The sequence below is a fragment of the Mirounga angustirostris genome, unplaced genomic scaffold (assembly GCF_029215605.1).
Source record: "Mirounga angustirostris isolate CCGP_5_RB_7025 unplaced genomic scaffold, mMirAng1.0.hap1 SCAF_15, whole genome shotgun sequence".
NCBI lineage: Eukaryota > Metazoa > Chordata > Mammalia > Carnivora > Phocidae > Mirounga > Mirounga angustirostris.
In genome coordinates, this window is record NW_026991723.1 from 27,057,779 (window position 1) to 27,078,940 (window position 21,162).

General features: G+C 39.2%; 1 protein-coding gene across 6 annotated transcripts in view; it reads right to left on the reverse strand.

The window, feature by feature from the left end:
• Positions 1-21,162, reverse strand: part of CUNH9orf153 (chromosome unknown C9orf153 homolog) — a 63,420-nt gene that overhangs the window by 10,473 nt on the left and 31,785 nt on the right. For 3 of the 6 annotated variants that reach the window (XM_045882344.3, XM_064579260.1, XM_064579259.1), the window contains 3 exons: positions 15,374-15,465; positions 13,888-14,395; positions 8,223-10,658 (listed from right to left, as the gene is read on the reverse strand). In XM_045882344.3, coding sequence (XP_045738300.1) covers positions 10,432-10,658; positions 13,888-14,395; positions 15,374-15,439 — 801 coding nt within the window. In that variant the 5' untranslated portion in view covers positions 15,440-15,465 and the 3' untranslated portion in view covers positions 8,223-10,431. Of the gene's footprint in view, positions 1-7,647; positions 10,659-13,887; positions 14,396-15,373; positions 15,466-21,162 lie in introns of those variants that run through there. The other 3 variants (XR_010407651.1, XM_064579262.1, XM_064579261.1) reach the window with 2 other exon arrangements.

Here is a 21,162-nt window from a genome sequence, read left to right on the forward strand (position 1 = left end):
CCAGAAGACTGTGTTAAGTTATACTTTCACTTCTAGGGCTTTAGACCATAGAATATTTTTTTTTAAATGAAAATAGACTTTTTTACTTTCATGGACTATTTGGTATTGTAGACTTAAATTTCTTCCTTTCTTTGTAAGATGAAACCATCTATCAGATGCTTCTCGCTCATTGAAGTAAAAAATTCAACCTGGCATAGATTTCTTTTCTTTTCTTTTCTTTTCTTTCTTTTCTTTTCTTTTCTTTTCTTTTCTTTTTGTTCTGGGGAGAGTCATTCGGTGGTGATGGTGCTCTCTTAGTTACAGTGAGTGGAAAATATAAGCGAATAAAATACTATGTTCATGGGGCGCCTGGGTGGCTCAGTTGTTAAGCGTCTGCCTTCGGCTCAGGTCATGATCCCAGGGTCCTGGGATCGAGCCCCGCATCGGGCTCCCTGCTCCGCAGGAAGCCTGCTTCTCCCTCTCCCACTCCCCCTGCTTGTGTTCCCTCTCTCGCTGTCTCTCTCTCTGTGTCAAATAAATAAATAGAATCTTTAAAAAAATAAAAATAAAATAAAATACTATGTTCATCTCGGTGTATTTGTTTGAATAAATAACAAAGCTGTCTGAATACCATATGTTAAGTGAGATAAGAAATTCAGATTATGCTTTATAAATGGTAAAACTCTGAACAAATAATCATCATCCTCTCTAAGCTCAGAGACCACAAAAGTACATCAAAAAAGGGCATGCTGGGGCACCTGGGTGGCTCAGTCGGTTAAGCGTCTGACTCTTGATTTCTGCTCAGGTCATGATTTCAGGGTCATAAGTTGAAGTCCTGTGTTGGGCTCCATGCTGGGCATGGAACTTACTTTAAAAAAAAAAAAAAAGGCATGTTGTCAGCTGGGACTAAATAAGTGCCTAGGTAGGGGCACCTGTCTGGCTCAGTCAGTGGAGCCTTTGACTCTTGGACTTGGGGTTGTGAGTTTGAGCCCCATGCTGGGTGGAGAGATTACTTAAAAATAAAATCCATGAACCAGGGGCGCCTGGGTGGCTCAGTTGGTTAAGCGACTGCCTTCAGCTCAGGTCATGATCCCAGGGTCCTGGGATTGAGTCCCGCATCGGGCTCCCTGCTCTGCGGGGAGCCTGCTTCTCCCTCTCCCACTCCCCCTGCTTGTGTTTCCTCTCTCGCTGTGTCTCTCTCTGTCAAGTAAATAAATAAAATCTTTAAAAAAAAAAAAATCCATGAACCAATCAATCAGTAAGTGCGTGCCTAGGTATTATTTGGGGTGGGAAGGGGGCATCTAAATAAACATGATGTCCTAAATCTAAACCCCAAAGTACAGGGTTGTTCTGTGTTTCAAAAGCCCAAGGCTTAGTTCAGCGTGATAGGTTTTGGTTGTTTTCCTTTTTTCCTTCTATTCATGTGTATCCCAAATCCTTTGATTAGTGTCACCAAAAGATCTGGTTTATTATCACCCTATGCCTCTAGTGACATGAAAAATAATAACTCCCTTTCTCAAGATTACAATGTCTATTTCTATTTTCAAAATTGACAGTAATTAGATTATTGGTTCTGTTTCTGGACCTGGTAAGAGACCCCAGGAGTTCCTTTTTAATTGGCCCATTTCCCCCTTAATAATTATTTCTTAATAGAGAGCTACATTAATTCAGAATTATTGTGCTTATTTTCATTATATGATTGTATCATTCAAACATTAATTTTCCCACAGTGATTTTGCAGATGATTATATTTTGGTGATTTCTGAATCCTGATTAGGTTACCTACTCTTTTAACAAAACACTGTGCGTTTCTGTAGGCCCTAATCTTATTTTTTAAAATATGATTTAGGTTGATTTTATTACCATTCTAGAAACAGATACAAATTACAGGGAAATTAGAGACCAAATTGGCACAACAGGCTCTCAATTTCACGATGCATTAAATTTGGAGGCAATTTATTACAAGTGGGAAAAGTGGCAGCAACGACAATGTAACTGAGAGCCTGGGGAGAGAGATGATTTTATCTTTAAGAGGTAGAGCAAGAAAACTCATCTAGTCCCTGCCTGAATAGGATTGAGCTCATGGGCTTCATCTTCAAGAGTGCAACCTACAGATTATTCAGGGATTGATTCTAAAATTTTTGCTTTGGAAAATAACTTGGCACATGCGTCATGGTGTCTGCCACTGTGGGGTTAGTAGCCACATTTGGAACTGTCTGGGGCACTCCCAAAGCTACAGAAATGTTATCTTCTCTGACAAATTTCTGGGGAAATGATTATGAGGAGAGAAAATGTGTTGCATAGTGAAGGGAAGATGTTCTCATTCATTCAGTAGATACCTGGGATTATTTTATGCATTTATTCATTCACTCCACATAGAACTATGAATATTTATTATATGTCAAGAAATATTCTAGGCACTGACAATATGACAACAAACAGAAGGACAGGATTCCCAGTGGGAAAGATGGACCAATATTAGTGGACAAGGAAAAAAATCATATACAATTTTAATAATGATATAGTAAAAAAATCATATATAATTTTAATAATGATATAGTTGTAGGATTATACAATCATATAGATACTAAGCAGAGAATTAAAATAAGGTTGTGTGTTGGAGATGGATGGGGTGGCCTCTTTAGACTAGCTGGCCAGGGAGTGCTCTCTGAGGTGAAGCGCTAGAATCTGGGATATAACAGATAAGGAGGAAGCAGCCATGAGAGATCCAAGGGGATCTCACTCCAGGCAGGAGAGAGCCCACTATCAATGTCCCAAGGCAGGAACACACTTAGTAGTTGAACCAAAAGAAGGCCGTGTGGCTGGATGACGGGGTCTGAGGGACACTAAACGTACGATGAAGTCACCAAGTATGAAGGGATCAGAAGATGAGGGTTTTGTGGATGTTCACTTATACGCCTCATTGTTGACATGCCAGGACCTACCCTGTTACCATCCATCCCTATTTCTTCCCTAACTACCATTTTGTTTGGGGTTGCTTCGTATCGAATGAAAAGCCCTTAATTCCCCAGAGTCCTTTGCATCTAGGGATGGTCACATTACATGGTTCTGTTAATAGTGTGTATCTAGAATTCTGATGGAAAGAGCTTCCCTTCCAGAATAAAAACGGAAGCTTATCAAAGATGGCTTTTCATTCTTCCCCATTCTTCCTGCTTGACACATTAATGCAATGTCCATAGGTGTAGCAGCCATCTTGAAACCATTTGAATGAAAACCACAAGTAAGAATTGAGATAAGAGAAAGGCAGGAGTCTGAGAGACTGACGATGATGTCATGGACCTACCACACTGCCCAGTTCTGCAGACCTCTGCACATCTTGTTGGATGCAATGAACAAAACTTTGTGTCTTTTAGGTGCTGGCATCCGGGCATTCTCTTACTTATAACCAAACACAATCCTCAATCATAGGACACAGAATAGGAAAAAAACAATAGTTTAGGGAATTAGGGAAAATATTGAAATAAATCCGGCAATAATGGTAACCCCAAAAGAAGGAAAACTAATCCTGCATAATGGCTATATGTCATCGTGAAATTTAGTCTCAAATATTATAGAAGCCAAAACGAAGAAGAAATTTCTCAACACAACAACTACTACTAGTACTATTGTTAATACTAGTAATACTACAGAGCAAAGGTACACACTAAGGCAAAGCTCACATTTCTTATGTGTTTACCATGAGTCAGATTCTAAGCACTTGATATGTATTTAATCATTTAAGCCTCAGATATTTCACAGATGAAGATATTGAGGTATAGAGAGCTTAAGTGGGCTTGCCGTGGGTCAAAGAGCCAGGATTGCAATCCAGGTTGTCTGACCACAAGGCCTTTAGTAGTAACCAAAGTTTAGCAAATTCTCATAATGTCTGATGTATTTTCTTCTTTTATCTTTGGCAAAGAGTCTGCTCAAATCTTTTGTCTAAAAAAATTGGGTGGGATGAGCGTAAGGAAGACTGGAGCAAGAACCAGTGGCTAGCTCTCCCAGGCCATAATATTCCAGCATGGAAGAGCTCTAAGTGTGAATTTAGAATTATAAATTTGAATTTGGCCTTCCCAATTGTCATGAAGGATTATTGGTAAATGTAGAAAATAGCATATATTGTAGTCATTAATTCGCTAGCTTGATTTATACTTTAAACTATTTAGATATACTGTGTATGGGCCTCCATTTGTACTCCTCTGAGAAATAAAAATGTTAGGGGGTAGATCTCTCTATACAGAATGAAAATACATGAAAACAATTGTACATACATTGAAATGGGGAGAAGTGGAATCAGAGGGTCCTAAGGTAACAGTATGATTGAAACGTGGTGAAACAACGAACACACATTGGTTTTTAAGAAGTTGAGGATGTTTGCTGTAATATCTAGGGTATCCACTACAAGTATAGGAAGATCATGTATAATTAACAAGCAAATAGAGGAGGGGTGAGGAATAATAAAAGTATTCAATCAACCCAAAAGTAGACAAGAAAATCAAGAAAGAGTAATATAGTCCAGGTAGGAAAAACAGAGAGCAAAGAGTAAGATGTTAGATATTGATTAACTAAATGATTAAATTACATGGGAATGGAATAAGTACTTCAATGAAAATCAAATATTGTCAGTCTGGATAAAAAAATTCCAATGGTATGCTGCTTATAAGAGACATAGGTATGAGAATACAAAAAGGTTAACTAGAAAAGGATGGGAAAAGATATATCATCTAGACATTAATAGAAAGTTGGTATATCAGGGTACTTGGGTGGCTCAGTCAGTTAAGCATCCGCCTTTAGTTCAGGTCATGATCCCAGAGTCCTGGGATCTGGCCTCTCGTCAGGCTCTGTGCTCAGCAGGGAGTCTGCTTCTCCCTCTCCCTCTGCTCCTCTCCCCACTTGTGCTCCCTCTCTCTCAAATAAATAAATAAAATCTTTAAAAAAAAAGAGAGAAGAAGCATCATTAGAGGGAAAGAGGATGCTTCCTCTTAATCTGAAAAGTTTTGTTCATCCAGAAGATACAATATTTCTAAATTGCATGCCTTGAATAACAGCCTTATAGATGAAGCAAAAAATTAATAGAACTGAAAATAAAAGCAAAGCCCCCTTGAATCACAGTGGCAGATGTTAATACACACTTTCTCTCAGTAACTGACAAACAAAAATCAGTAGATCTACTGAACATTTGAATGACATGACTAACAAATTTGACATAATTGCTATAAATAAAAATCTATGTCCAATTATAGAGGGATATAAATTCTTTTCAAGTACACACAAAACATTTACCAAAACTAACTATATGCTGGCCCTTAAAGCACATTTCATAGCACAGAAGTCACACAAAGTATGTTCTCTGACCACAGTGGAATTAAGCTAGAAATCAATAACAAAAGAATAACAGAACATATCCATATATTTAGCAACTAAGAAATATACTTCTAGTTATTTAAACACAATACACTTTTAAATAATCTTAAAGAATTCAAAGATGATATCACATTGGAAATTGGAAACTATTTTTTCTAAAATTTTTTTTTTAAGATTTTATTTATTTATTTGACAGAGAGAGAGAGCACAAGTAGGCAGAGAGGTAGGCAGAGGGAGAGGGAGAAGCCGGTTCTCGCTGAGCAGGGAGCCCGACATGGGGCTCCATCCCAGGACCCTAGGATCATGACCTGAGCCAAAAGCAGCCGCTTAACCGACTGAGCCACCCAGGCGCCCCTCTTTTTCTAAATTCTTAAGATGAACGTTAAATAATTGATTTTTGCTTTTCTTCTTTTCTAACATATGCATTTAGGTCTATAATTTTCCCTGTAAGCACATCTTTGAGTTGCATCCCACAATTTTTTTGGATACCCAAATGGGGAAATAATGAATCTTGCTCTCTTTCCTTATCATGTACGAAAATCAATCCAGGTGGATTGTAGATCTAAATATGAAACATAAAACAATAAAGCTTTGACAACATAAGTAGAGAGCTTCACAATCTTGGGAGAAGTAAAGAATTCTTAAACAGAATCCTCAAAGCTTTAGCCACAGAGGAAGAGACTGATAAACTAGACTCCATTAGAATTAGGAATTTGTTTGTCAAAAGACAATACTAAGAAAATTAAAAGGCAATGTAGGGAATTGGAGAAGGTATCTGAAATACATGTACAAAAGAACTCATATCAGAATGAAGATTTCTGACAAAGCAGTTAGAAAAAAGGGCAACACAATAACAAAAAGCTGACCAGTAAGCACATGAAAAGGGGCTCACCTCGCAAGTAAGCAGGAATATTCTAATAAAAATACAATGAGATATCACTACACCTACCAGAATGACTAAAACTTAAAGGGACAACAATACAGTCTTAGAAAGCAGTGAGACTTCATATACTCTGCTGGTAGAACTGTAAATTGGTACCACCAACTCTGGAAAAATGTTTTGCATTATCTGCTAAAGTTGAATATCTTCAGACTCTGAAATCTAGCAATTCCACCCAAGAGAATTGACACGTGCACACACGTGTATCAAAATAACTTCATAGCAAGAGTGCTGTGCGGGTTAATTCCAGCAGGCCTAGAATTAGCCTGAGCTCTTTTGCTAAATGTCCCGCATCACAACCTACTGTGGCATGAAAACTACTGATTTATATTGTGGCTTTGTAACCATAGGTCTAAGAAGTTTGGGGGTGGTTTGTACCACCTTATCAACATGGTTTATTGATAAGAGTGATATTGACGATTCTCACCTGGTTCCATGAGACTAGCAGTTGCTGGTTATGGAGCAGGAATACGCCTACTTGACCAATAAAATGTAAAAAGTAGTTGAGACTCCAGTTCATGCTCCCTGATTCTAAAGCGTTCCATGCACGCATTGATTCCTGAATGGAGAAAAGGAGTGTGTCCAGTATGGTCCTTACAGAGGGAGGACAATTCGAGCCTCCGTCTGGTCCCTCTGTACCCCTTGCTGTCATCTGTGACGCATATCCTTACTTTACTACTTTGCCATAATAAGTCCTTTTCCTGCAATAAACTGGAGACTTGTAAGCATTCAGACTTCGGGTCCTGTGAGTCTTCTCTAGCAACCAAATCTTGCTTAATGGCCAGTGGTATTGCAAAGCCTTTTTTGTAATAACCCAAAACTGCAAATGACCCAAATATTCATCAATAGCAGACTGGATAAATAAATCAGGCTATATTCATACAATTGAATACTGAACAGCAATGAAAATGACTGCTAACTACATACAGATCATAGATGCATCTTACAAACATTATGCTCAAAGAAGCCAGATACCAGAGAATCTGTTGAATACATGTTCAAATGTGTGTTTACATTTGTATAAAACAGTGCAAAAATAGACAAAAGTGAATCTAAGGTACACACTGGTCACCTCTGGAGGGCGGGGGTGATGGAGTCATGATTAGGAGAGGGGCTTGTAGGCCATGTTATATTTCATGACCTGGGCTGTTTCCATGGATATGTTCAGTGTGCTATAATTCATCAAACTTGTGATTTTCTGTGTGATATTATAATTTTTTAAAAAGCTTATTAAAGGGGCACCTGGATGGCTCAGTCGGTTAAGCGTCTGCCTTCAGCTCGGGTCATGATCCCAGGGGCCTGGGATTGAGCCCCACATTGGGCTCCCTGCTCAGCAGGGAGTCTGTTTCTTCCTCTCCCTCTGCAATTCCTCCCTCTTGTGCTCTCTGGCTCTCTCTATCTCTCTGTCAAATAAATAAGTAAATAAATCTGAAAAAATAAAATAAAATCTTTAAAATACTGCAGCAGACACCACAGACCCAATAACAGATTGGAACAGATGAACTAAGCATTGGGAAAATCTCTCTCTCTTTTTTTTTAAGATTTTATTTATTTGAGAGAGAGAGAGAAAGTGTGTGAGACAGAGCGAGCATGAGCAGGGGGTAGGGGCGGAGGGAGAGGGAGAAACAGGCTCCCTGCTGAGCAGGGAGCCCGATGTGGGAGATGTGGGACTCCATCCCAGGACCCTGGGATCATGACCTGGGTTGAAGACAGATGCTTAACCAACTGAGCCACCCAGGCGCCCCGCATTGGGAAAATCTTAATAAATGTTGAATCTAGGTGATGAGTATGTGTATGTTTTTTTTTTTTTTAAAGATTTTATTTATTTATTTGACAGAGAGAGACACAGCGAGAGAAGGAACACAAGCAGGGGGAGTGGGAGAGGGAGAAGCAGGCTTCCCGCAGAGCAGGGAGCCCAATGCGGGGCTCGATCCCAGGAACCTGAGATCATGACCTGAGCCAAAGGCAGACGCTTAACGACTGAGCCACCCAGGTGCCCCGAGTATGTGTATGTTTATTACACAATTTTATTTATTTTTATGACTTTAAATATTTTCACAGTAAAAATGGGAAGAAAGATGGCAGGACTAGGTGGTTTATAAAACTGAGCGCTAGCTAGATTTTAAAGAATAAATATTTCCAATATTTAAATAGCGATGGCTTCACACATAAGATGAGCCCCCCCAATTCATTGTATGAAGGTCAGACAACTTTTAAAACTTTTTTTAAAAAACTAAAACATGCATGAAGAAAAGTTTATAGTTGTGAGTACATAGCTGGGGGAATTTTTGCATGCTCAACACACTTGGGCACACGGATGAAAAAACAGAATATTACGAGCACCCTAGAAAACCCCTTCATGCCCATTTCTAGACAGTATCTCCTGCTGAAGATATTCAGTATGCTGAAGGCAAAATCCGATTTTAAAAAATAGTGCCAAAATAGGAAACTGCAGAATAAAAACTTAAATTGAGGCAAATTTTCTCTTTAAAAATGTTTTTATCTTATTTTATTTTAAGCTTTTATTTATTTATTTGGGAGAGAGAGAGAGAGAGATAAAGATAGCAACAGAGAGCATAAACAGGAGGAGAGGGAGAAGCAGACCCCCTGAACAGGGAGCCCGATACGGGTCTTGATCCCAGGACTCTGGGATCGTGACCAGAGCCGAGGGCAGTTGCTCAACAGACTAAGCCACCCAGGCGCCCCTCTTTTAAAAATATTTTTAAAAGATTTTATTTTTAAATATCTCTACATCCACCGTGGGGCTCGAACTTACAACCCCCAAATCAAGGGTTGCTTGCTCCTCCGAATAAGCCAGTCAGGCGCCCCAAATGGAAGCATATTTTCTAAATAAAACATCAGGAACTCGATTCCAGAATTATATTTTAGTATCTACACAACCACACACATATATTATTGATCATTTATTTGTTCACCATTATTTCTTGCACTCCTCCCAGTTCTTACTAGAATACATACTTTGCTAGTGGTTTTTTCAGTAAGAGATTGTGGGTGGTAAACAGTTTCGGCTTTTACATTTTTCTAAAATGTATTTATTTTAACCCTGCTCTTTGAAGGACATCTGGCTGGCTGGTGAGTTTCAGGCTGCCAGGTGTTTTCCTTCAGCATTTTGAGTATGTGACACCATCGCCCTCTGAAGTGTGCTGTTAATGGAAGCTCCGCTGTTGATCGGTCACTTGTGTGTGTGCAATTCATCATTCTCTCTGTATTTTCCTTTCTTGCTTACTGTGGTGCAGTTATGCTACGGTGTTTCTGGGTAGAGAGTTATTTCTATTTTCTTGCCAGTCATTCAGTGAGGTTTTCCATTCAAGTTTTCATTCATATCATTTCTCGAAAATTATCAGTCATTTCATTTTCAAACACTGCCGTTCACCCTTTTTTCTTCTGCATCTTCCAGTGGCTAGACTTCTAAACTTCTCATTCTACCCTCCACAATCCTTCTTTCAGAATTTGCTCCTTTGGTCTTATTGCGCCATGATCTAGAAACTTCTCTCTCAGTGCTCTTTCAAGTCATTAATCCTCTCTCTTAAGATACATCCAGTATACCATTGCAATAATTTATTGAGGGTTATTATGATTATTGGTTTACTTTCAATAATTATATGTTTCACTTTCAAGATTTCCAATTTGTTTTTTTTCCCCAAATCTTCCTGTTCTTGTTTTGTAAATACTACTTCCTTCCTCATGTCTTTAAGCAGTTAACGTATTATTTTTAAGTTCTCAGATTGATCTCTACATCCTCAGATTCTTTGATTTGTTGAAATTCTTTGATTTGTTGAATTTACCAACTTTTTAAAAATGATAATACACTTCTTCATGTGCGTAGAACATTTTAAAGAGCTAGTCTTGCTTGGTAGTTGTTCTTCATAGGTGCCCTTACTTTTCACATGATCTAGATTTACCTCAGCCCTGGTCCAGATGGGCTTCACTGGTCCAAACCTGGTCTTATATAAGCAGATCAATCTGAATCTTGTTCTCTATATTAATGGTTCAATTTTGGACTTTACATGAATATCGTATAGACTCTGTTCCTATGTTCCATCTGCTTCTTTACTTTTCACATATAAGTTCAATGTTCTCAAAAACAAAATCCACATCCAAAACATTTAATACACTACATATTTTATTTAAGAAGAAGCTGCATTTTTTTTTAGATAATCAATTTGAGGGTAAATGACTAAAGACCTACGAACTACAGGGGGGTAAATGACACCAGGCATCTGCTGGTTCGCCACAAATCTCTTCTCACTGACGTAATTTATGTCTATGAATGAATCTAAAGTACTGTGCTTCCACGACGCAAGCCCCTTGTAGTATCTCCATTCCAGATCCCTTAGATCCATGAATTGTTTTTCTGCAAAGAATCGTATTTTCAAAGAATTACATGAAGCTGTTATTTAACCTTCAGCTATTCAGAGATGCTTCATGGACAGAATAAACCTTTGATGAACTTGAGTTTCCTTCTCCCTTCTGGTAGAAATCTGTTTCTAGAGCTTTATAAATGAAGTGGGCACCTATGGTGTTCATCTGATCTAAAGTCCTCCTCCAAATGGGAAACTGGGTGGGCCTGGTTAACTGGGCTGGAGTGGACACTGCAGGGCCATAGCAGGTGGAGGGGCTCCCAATTCAGTGCCTGGATACTAATAATGGACAAATGGAGAGATCTACAGAGCACCAAGATCAAGACGGAGGAGAAAAGGATCGTAATGAGGGCTTAAAACAAGGACAAAGATTAGTCAGAAGTATATAGATTGCTAGTGTCATTTCTTCCAAGATGCTGGTGTAAGCCCTGGGCATAAAAGGCAGTGGCTAGCTACTCTTTCAGGACCTACCAACTTCAGGTGTCACTAGTAATTACAATCCTTTCAAGAAGCCAATGAACCATGGAAAGTCAGGCCAAGATACACTGCATATTCTCCTACTCAGCATTTTCCTTTCCCTTCCTTTCAGTTTCCTTAATGACTACCTAAAATGTAAACCACCACCACCCCCCAAAAAAGAACAAAACAAAGAGCAAGGCCTGAGGCAGAGACTTGAGTATAAAACCAGAGGCCAGAGTCAGGGAGATGAGTGTGAGGAGTACAAGGAGAACAATGGGTACAGCAAACAAGCAGGAAGGCTGGTTTAATTCTCTCTTATCATTCTCCCTGTATGGTGATATTTGAGCAGATCAGCTATGGTCCAGATATGGCCCCTGTGCCAATCAGGCCTCCATCCCTGTCCTGGAAGAGCCTGAGTTTCGGTATATATTCTGTACATGTCTGAAATAGGAGACTGGAACCAGGGACTGTTCCTTGAGTTCATACCTTCCCTAGTGGAACAGATACTGGAGCAAGCTACTGGTGTTGAACATTGGTAGGCAACAGTGTCTCCTTAAGGGCAATTACCAAGTGTCAGGGAGTTTGACAAGATCTTGGCAGGCTTGGCATTGGAAGATCTGGTTACAGAAGGAAGGAAAGGGATATTTGACAAGAGAAGGCCACAGAGTTGATGATTTTGATTACTACAGAGCTTTAGATTGTGATCTATGGTAGATACTATAGGTTGGCTCACTGCACATCCATTGCAATCCTCTTTTGCCTTCCTCTACTACAGAGGGTAAAAAGCTAAGATTTCAATGCAGTAAAGGGTGGCTATTGGACACAATTCTGACCAATGAGATGTAGGGAGAAGTCACTGGAGGAGGAGTGTTCTGAGAAAGTTTTGCTTCCCTATTAAAAGAGGACAGAAGTAGCCAATGTGGCCCTTCGTCTTAGCCCCTTTTCCTGCCTGGAATGTGGCCATAGTACCTGGAGGTGAAGGAGACATCCTTTGGCCATGAAGACAAAAGCCATACACAAAAAGTTGGTGGAGCCTGGGTCCTTGACAATATCAAAAAGCATTGCTCCAAAACTTGTCTGCCTACTTCCAGACTTCTAAGTATATAAGAAAAATAATCTTTATTTGGTTTCTCTGTCATTTTTCATCAAACACATTCCTAACCTACATGGTCCTACAGAATTTAGCCTGAGCAAGAGGAGCTGGTATGATAGAAGAACAAAATGGCAACACCCATTCTCTTTTCTTTCCCCAGTGTTTGGTGCTAATAAGCATATGTTCTATAATATTCTTTGATACACTAAGAGTCCTAAAGTTCTCCTGGGCTGAGAATACTTTAGGGACTGGCTGGCTGATAAAATGATAGTAATACTGGGCAATATAAGAGAATAAAAGATGAATTGCTGCAATACCAATTAAACCTAAGAAATTACTGGATATTCTTCATATGGATGCCTACCTGGCTTCACGCATATTCCTTGAATAGACAGGATATGTACTTGAAATTCTACCTATAGGATCTGAGGAAATGAAGTCATGAAGACAGAGAAGAAACTCCGACAGAGTCTGGAAGGCCACAAGAGAGACCTCTAGAAGTTAGGTAGCCAGGAGGCAAGCCATGCGTTGGGAAGAAAGGACAATTTGGCTCCTGTGGATGGCAAAACCATAAACATCCTATCAAACATCCAAAGCCCTCAGTACTTTTTCAATAGGCTCTTTGGCAGTACTAATTGATTCCTAATACTTTCCATGCGTTTTCCTCTCTGGTCCCAGACTTTACCTTATGCACTTCTGTGGATTATCTAGGTCATTCTTATAATTGCCATGGTTTCTACATCTGCCTGGGTCCCAGAACACACAAAGTATAACTCTATCAAAGGGATTTAAAACCTGCATTAGATTCTGTCAAGACATTAGTGCGGGGAATTATAGCAAAGACTGTTCCAGCATCTTGGACCAAATGTGAGCACAGTAATCAATCTATGCCTTTAAATTTGTTCCTCTACCTCTCCCACTACTTTTAGTATAAAAATGGTGCTGTTAAAATATTTGCTGTGCAAATGGTTTTATCTTGAGTCAAGAACCTACTTCAGGAAGTTTCAAATATTTTGTCATTGACTTAATCTATTTTTTTACAGCTACATAGAATGACAAATTATTACCTCCCTCAAATGAAGGAAAATGAAGACCTTAGAAGGCACCCCCTTCTCATTGAAACTCACCATCATATATTTTATATATTTTTAACTTTCTCTGAATAGTCTCTGTTTTTTAAGGAACATCTTCCTATTAAAGTGTGAGAAATGAAGGGAGGAGTTTCCTCTTGTTGTTTGTAGAGATGTATCAGTAAAGAAAGAGTAAAGGTTCCTGAAAAAATATCTAAAAATACCCCTCTCAATTGCACTAAAGCAAAGATACTTAAGAAAAATAAGCCATTATTCAGTAAATATTTAGCTAAGTTCATAATAGTTATGGGTGACTTAGGGTCCAAGTTTAACTAGCTAATTTTATAAAGGTGACTTTAAGTACCACATCCATAATACACCTTTGCGAGACTGGACCTGAGACTGGACCCTGGAATGTTCGGGTCTCTGTTCTCTACCTCACATTGGCACTGTAGGCAGCAAGCACCTCAGCCATGAGTCCCAGGACTGCAAGATTCCCATGGGTCACCATTTGACTATTTTGGCTCTCATAACCTAAATAAACCTTGCAGTAAGATTTCCACGAATTTCCCCCCACAGAGCCTCAACTGTTTAGATTACCTGGATCAACTAAGAAGTACTTAGCAATTTTGTCTTCAAAGATAAAATTTTCTGGCCTGATCCTGGAAATGCCGAGCATGTGTAATATGTTGGCACTCTGAGTCTTCTCATCTATGGGGACGGGGACTGGTGACAAAGATTTGGAGTGATTGGTGAGAATCTCATAGGGAAAAGTGTGTGCAGGAGGAGGAATCCCACATTGAAAGAGCCTCTGCTGGGATCTGGTGAGTCTCTCCACCGGAGAGAGTGAGCTGGTCAACAAGCTTCGGTACAGCAGTTCGGTCATAGAGTCTGGTTTCTCCTCTTCTTTTCTCACCACCTTGCACACAAAAACAGGCTGGAGGTGTTCTCCCTTCACATCGTCAGTTCCACTGGTGAGTGACATGGCATTCACATTTTGACTAAGCATTTTCTGAGCTTCACTAGGTGAAATACTGTGTGTTTTTAGGAGATTTGATTTCTTGCTGTCCTTATTAAAATCCTCAGCAAAAGCATACAATTCTGGCAGCTGTGGAGGGGAAGAGGTGGGAAGTCATGAGATTGGCTGACAATGTAACTGGTAGACCCCAAAACCCTAGAACAAAAAGGATACCAAGTAACCATGAAAACAGAAGCATCTGTCTTTGGAAGATATTTTTGCCTAACTAACCCGGTTAAGGGTGGCAGTGTAAATCTCACAGTCATTCCCAGAAAGGGGTATTATTTAGATGCACCACTTAAACCATGAAATGGGCCCGTCAGACTTGGACCCTAAAGTCTGTAAGATCTTTCTAATGTAAAGTATGATGAGCTGCCATGGAGAGAGAGAGAGCTGTGGAGGGTTGCAACCTTTGTTTTGAGTAAGGCTACGTTTTTTTTTAAGTCAAGAAAGAGAGCCAGATAATGCAGATATCAAAGCTTCATCCTGGTGTGCAAAGGGTTCAGAATGTTCGGGAATGCAGTGCAAAGGAAGCTCTAATAGTCCTCATTCACTGGAATATTTTACCAAAGCAAGTAGATACATTTGCGGAGTGTTTGGCAATAGTTGCTGGCAGAGAAGACAACAAAGATTTTCTCAGAGTACCTTCCTTATCTAAAATCCTATACTGAAGGAATAAAATCTCACTTTCTAGAGCATCTTGCTTACTAACTCCATTATTCCTAAGGAACTAGTTGGAAGGCCAGAAAGGCCAAAGTGAGAGCCCAAATTTAGGTCATTGGCCCCAGTGCAGTTTCCCGTCAATCCTAGGCTGTTCTGTGCAAGAGCAACAAATACAAAGTGGGCTGAGGTGGGTGAATGGCTTTTTAACAACTACCATTATCGTGAAAACAATTTAGCTCTCGCACTTTCCTGCCCGAGGAAGTGCTTCATTTCACTGTGACAAAAGAGCATAAGTCTTCCTGGGGCCCCCCAAGTATGCCACCAGGTATTCGGTAGCTCAAATTTTCACCATTTTTGAAATGTCAAGTTTCCCCTGTGGAGTATTACAGAATTGTAAGCACGTACCGAACATCTGAGAGACTCTGCCGCCTCCCCGTCTTCATCTGGATTGGTGTCACTACTGAGAAACATTATGAGGGGATTTTATTCTCTAATTCCTGAGAAAGCAATAGAAGAGAAGATGGAGTGAAAGGTCAACAATCCAGCAAAGTACAAGGCAGGAGGGTTGGGGATGGGTAATACTTTTTATGTCCCCAGAACTTTGTAAGTGGGACACTTTTAAAATTTTATACCATTTTAAATTTTCTTTTGTTTTCTTCTTACCCTAGGTCTATCAAATTACTCACATGCCAACCAAATATTTTCTCTGAAACACCTCAAATTCATATATGACATATATGCTCAGGCATTTAATACTAATTCAAAGAATCCTATATGGGTTGTTTAGTATTTTTGTCTTACATATTTTTTTTGTCTTACATATTTTGATCCACTTCCAGTTTATCTAAAGAAAAACTCCCTTATTCCTTACCCAGGAAAAGTGCTTTTTATTCAGGAGGAAAAAGCTAATAAAACAATAGCAGCAATTAACCTTTTGAAATGATTTGCTTTGGGCCAGATGTACCAGTCCGCATTTTACAGATGGAATTGTGTTTAATCCCTTTGTGAGGAGTTAGAGACATCCACAGAATCTTTATCATTGGTCTCATCAGTAAGTGGCAGTTCAGGATGCTCCCACATTTTTAAAAAAGATTTTATTTATTTAGAGAGTGAGAGAGCAAGTGGGGGGAGGGGCAGAGGGACAGGAAGACAGAATCTCAAGCAGAACCCCCCACTGAGCATGGAGCCTGAGGTGGGGCTTGATCCCACCACCCCAAGAGCATGACCTGAGCCAAAACAAGAGTCGGGTGCTCAAGCGAGCCACCCAGGCGCCCCTGTCTGCTCCCACATGTGACCCTGGGTTGGCTTTATGCTTCTCTTTGACCGGCAGCATGAGGTATAAGTGACATTGTGTGGGTGCCAGAGCCTAGGCCGTAAGCTTTGCAGCTTCACTTCACACTCCTGGAATCCCAAGCCACCATGCAAAGAGGTCCAGCTACCCTTCTAGGAACCCCATGGGGAGCTGAGAGCCAGCACCAACCACTAGACATGTATGTGAGGCCATCTTGAATCACCCAGCCCCATTCACGCCTCCAAATGGCCACAGCTGCCTGAGCAACTCCAGATGAGCCCAAATGGAGAACAACAGCCACCCAGCTATGCCAGCCAACAGCAAAATTATGGCAAATAATGAATTATAGATGTTTCAAGACACTAAGGTTTGAGTGGACTGTTAGTTACACAGCAATAAATAGCAGATAAACCTCACAATACTTCACATTCTTGGTTTAATTTATTCCAGTGAATCCTCTGTTGGAGATAAGGGAGTGTATGAGGGAAAATATCTTCCTGGGTACCACTGCATCCAGACTGGTAACTGCAATAATTGGATGAGTATCAGAGATGAGCCAACAATACTCTTGGTGTTTGGGGTGAAGTAAAAATAATTAGGTTCTTCCTCTTTTCCAAGCAAAACAGAAAAGCCCAGAATGAATACATTTATATATGAATATGTTTATATTCATTCTGGGTTTTTCTATTGCTTGAGAAGAAGGAAAAAGTAATATATATTTGAATATATATTCATTCTGGGATATCTATTTATCTAACTATCTATCTACCTATTACTTGGATATACATATATCCAAATATATTACAGTCACTAGTGAGTACACTATATCAATATATATGACCAAAAAAAGCACAATGTAATGCAGCGTGATGACCCCCTTTCCTACATTTGCACAGCGGCTTCATAGATATGTCTATCGCTGACCAGTTAAAATAAGACTTGATTGTGCTTTCCTTTTTTTGACTGTACTTTCCTTTTGTTAGTTCTTGCAAAGGAAAACATTTCTCTAACTCGCTTCATTTAAAACCTCATTGTCTCCTGGGCAGCCATTACCTCTGTCTTCCAGTGGTAACACCCACCATGAGAGGGTTGCCTTTTCCCATGACCAATGGACAATACATTTTTTTCCTTTTTCCTCCCCCTAAAGAGAGTTTGACTTAACCCCCAACTACACACACATGCTGAACTTTAATCAGAATTACTGATGCAGATAAATGATTTCCAACTTCAGTGGCCAATCTGACAAATCTGTACTCATTTCATTACAATAAGATTGACAACAGGGAGTGGGACACAAGGAAGGTTAGATTCCTGGTGATTCTCTTTGCAGAATTACTATGGAGGACACCTCCCTTTTGTTGAAGAGTCAGGGTCAGGATTCAGAATGCTATAATAGATCACTAGCCAAAGATGCTTTTATCCACTCTAATGCTGACTTCACTAACATGCTTTTCACTTAATGCTCTTGGCTGGAGCCAAGACAATGACTAAACCTAGATTAGCCCCTTAATCCAACTTCTCATGGAGAGTGTTCCTGGAGAGATCATGAAAATATAACCAGTGGGCCTGTTACAGATTCATGCAACTTGAAGGAGCCTCTGCAGGGGCTCTTCAGTACTTCTATTCATCTTTTATTATTCCTAGAAATTCCCACAATAAATTCTAGTTTTCCTGAGAAGAGCCAGGGCATCTCACAGGAACTCCCTCAGGTGGCATCCTCTTCTCCAGTTGTATACACATGCAATTCTTCATCCTGCCCTCTGATCCAGAAGGAAGAGGCTCCCTGCTCATCTAATGGTAGCATTCTCTCTCCTACCCAGGGGGTATATTCTATTCTCCTCTTAACTCTTGTGCAAAATTTCCCTGGCACTGGGAAAACAACTTTCTCCTCTTTGCTTCTCCACCATTCCCTTACCTTCAATCTCATGCTCCCCCATGGCTTCTTCCTTTCTTTACAAACATGTAAAATCTTTTTCATTTGGGAGAAAAATACAACTTCTCTTTTCTTCTATCATACCACTAACTCTCCAATTTTATCTCTCTTTTACTTCTGCACTTGCTATTTTTATATACTCATGATCGAATCTCCAGTATAATGACATTAGCTTCCACTCTTCTTGAACCAAAATTGAATTTTTTTAAAGTAATCTCTACACACAACATGGGGCTCAAACTCACAACCCTGAGATCAAGAGTCACAAGCTCTTCCTACCGAGCCAGCCAGACAACCCCCAAAACTGAATTCTTGAAGGCAGTATTGACTTCTTAATCATCAATTCTAAAGTAGTTTTTCCAGTCCTCATTTTTATCCATCTCAACTCTTTTATTCATTTATTTTTTTTAAGTAGGCTCCATGACCGGCACAGAGCTCCATGTGGGGGCATATCTCATGACCCTCAATCTCATGAGATCAAGAGTCGGATGCTGAACCGACTGAGCCACCCAGAATGAAGCTGGACCCCTACCTCAATCCATAAAATGAAATTAACATAAAATGGATTATAGACCTGAATGTAAGAGGTAAAACTATAAAACTCCTATAAGAACATGGGAGTAAATTTTCATGATCTTGAGTTAGGCAATGGCTTTTTGGATAGAACACCAAATGCACAAGCTAAAGAATAATACAATAGATAAATTGGAACTTCATCAATTAAAATTTCTGTGCTTCCAAAGACACCCTAAAGAAAGTGAAAAGATAAGTCACAGAATGGGAGAAAATGTTTGTAAATCATATATCTGACAAGTGACTTGTGTCCAGAATGTACAAAGAACATTTACAACTCAATAATACAAAGACAAATAACTTGATTTAAAAATGGACAAGAGATTTGAATAGAGATTTCTGCAAAGATATACACATGACTGATAAACACGTGCAGAGATACTCAACATCATGAACCATCAGGAAAATGCAAATTAAAGCCACAATAAGGTATCTTTCACTCCCACTAGGATGGCTATAATAAAGACAGATAATAACAAGTGTCAGCAAGGATTTAGAGAAATTGGAACCATCACACATTGGTGGAAATAAAATATGGTGTGGTCATTTTGAAAAACAGTTTGGCAGTTCCTCAAAATGTTAAACACAGAGCAGCCATATGACCCAGTTGTTTTACTCTTAGGTATATACCCAAGAGAAATAAAAACACAATCCACCCAAAAATTTATATATGAATATTCACAGCAGTATGATTCATAATAGCCAAACAGTGGAAACAACCCAAATGCCCATCACCTAATGAAAGGATAAACAAAATGTGGTACTTCCATACAATAGAATACTATTCATTGATAACAAGGAACGAAGTTCTGATACATGCTACAACAGGATAAACCTTGAAAAATTAGGCTAAGTGAAAGAAGCAATTCACAAAAGGTCACGTATTGTATGATTGCATCTATATGGAATGTATAAAATAGGCAAACCCATAGAGACAAGAAGTAGATTAACAGAAACTAGCCTAAGGCTGGGGGGCATGCAGGAATGGGGAGTGACTGCTAATCAATATGGGGTTTCTTTGGGGGCGTGATAAAAATTCTAAAATTGATTGTGTGATGGTTGCACAACTCTCTGAATATACTTAAAATTATTGAATTGTGACTGGAAGAATTTAATGGTATGTGAATTGTTTGTCAATAAAACTATTAAAAATGATCTGGAAGGAAAATGATAGCTATGAAAGATAGACTAAGGAGATGCAACATATTTAACTGGTTACCCCAAAAGAAAAAACCCCAAATCATAGAATAGAAAAATATTTAGAAATAAAATTCTAGAAAATTTTCCTGGAATTAAGGATTTAAATCTGCATATTAAAATATCAGAATGGCTAGCACTAAAACATATTCTAGTAAAGTAATTGAGTTTCAGGAAAAAAAGAAATGAAGTCTCAGTTTTATCTATAGCAACAGTCAGACAAAAAGACAAAAAAGCAAAACAAAGTTTGAGTCAAGGATTTTTCTATTTATCCAAGCTATGTTTGAAAGAATAAAAGCTCAAGAAAAATTTTTGATCTTGCAAGAACTCAGAAATATTGTTCCCATGAGTCCTTCCTGAGAGAACTACCTGTTGATGGACTTCAGGCAGCCAAGAGATGAATGGACTTCAGAAGTAAAGGATCTTCCAGCAGTAGGGCAAGGTTGCTTGTAAGGGAAAATTACAAATGCATATACTCTCTGAACCTAGGATTCCCACTTCTAAATACTATATATTCTTACATTTGAAAAACATATTTTCATAGGCGACAATGAAACATGACTGAGGTTATTCACTGCAACACTGTTTATAACAGCAACAGACTGAAAACAACTTGAGGGTCCTAAGAGAATGAGGGCTCCAGACAAACTCAATGTCCATCCACAGTATAAAGGATAAGTTGTGTTTTTTCATACAATAGAATAATCTTCAGCAAAAGATTCTATACTTTATGTTACAATGCATGTAACACTCAAATATAAGCAAACTTAATCTATAAGGTTAGGAGCCAAGATAGTTTTTACCTTGGGAGGGGTCAGTGCTGGAACATGAGAATTCCATAGCTCTGGTCATGTTTTGTTTACTTGATCTGAATGCTACTTGTGCTTAACTTACAGAAATCCACTGAGCTTTATCTCTATAATCTGTGCACATTTTCATATGTATGTTAGACATCGGGGCACCTGGCTGGCTCAGTCAGAAGATCATATGGCTCTGGATCTCAGGGTCGTATGTTCAAGTCCCACTTTGGGCAGAGAGATTACTTAAGTAAATAAAAATTTTTTTGAAAAAGATATCAACAGAAACTTTATCTAAGATGGAGAAAAACAGTTTCCAGGGAAAAGGGAAGAAAGTCAAGAAAAATCCATTCACAGTGTTTGTGGGCAACCAATGGGTCTGGATGTAACTGTCAATACTGAA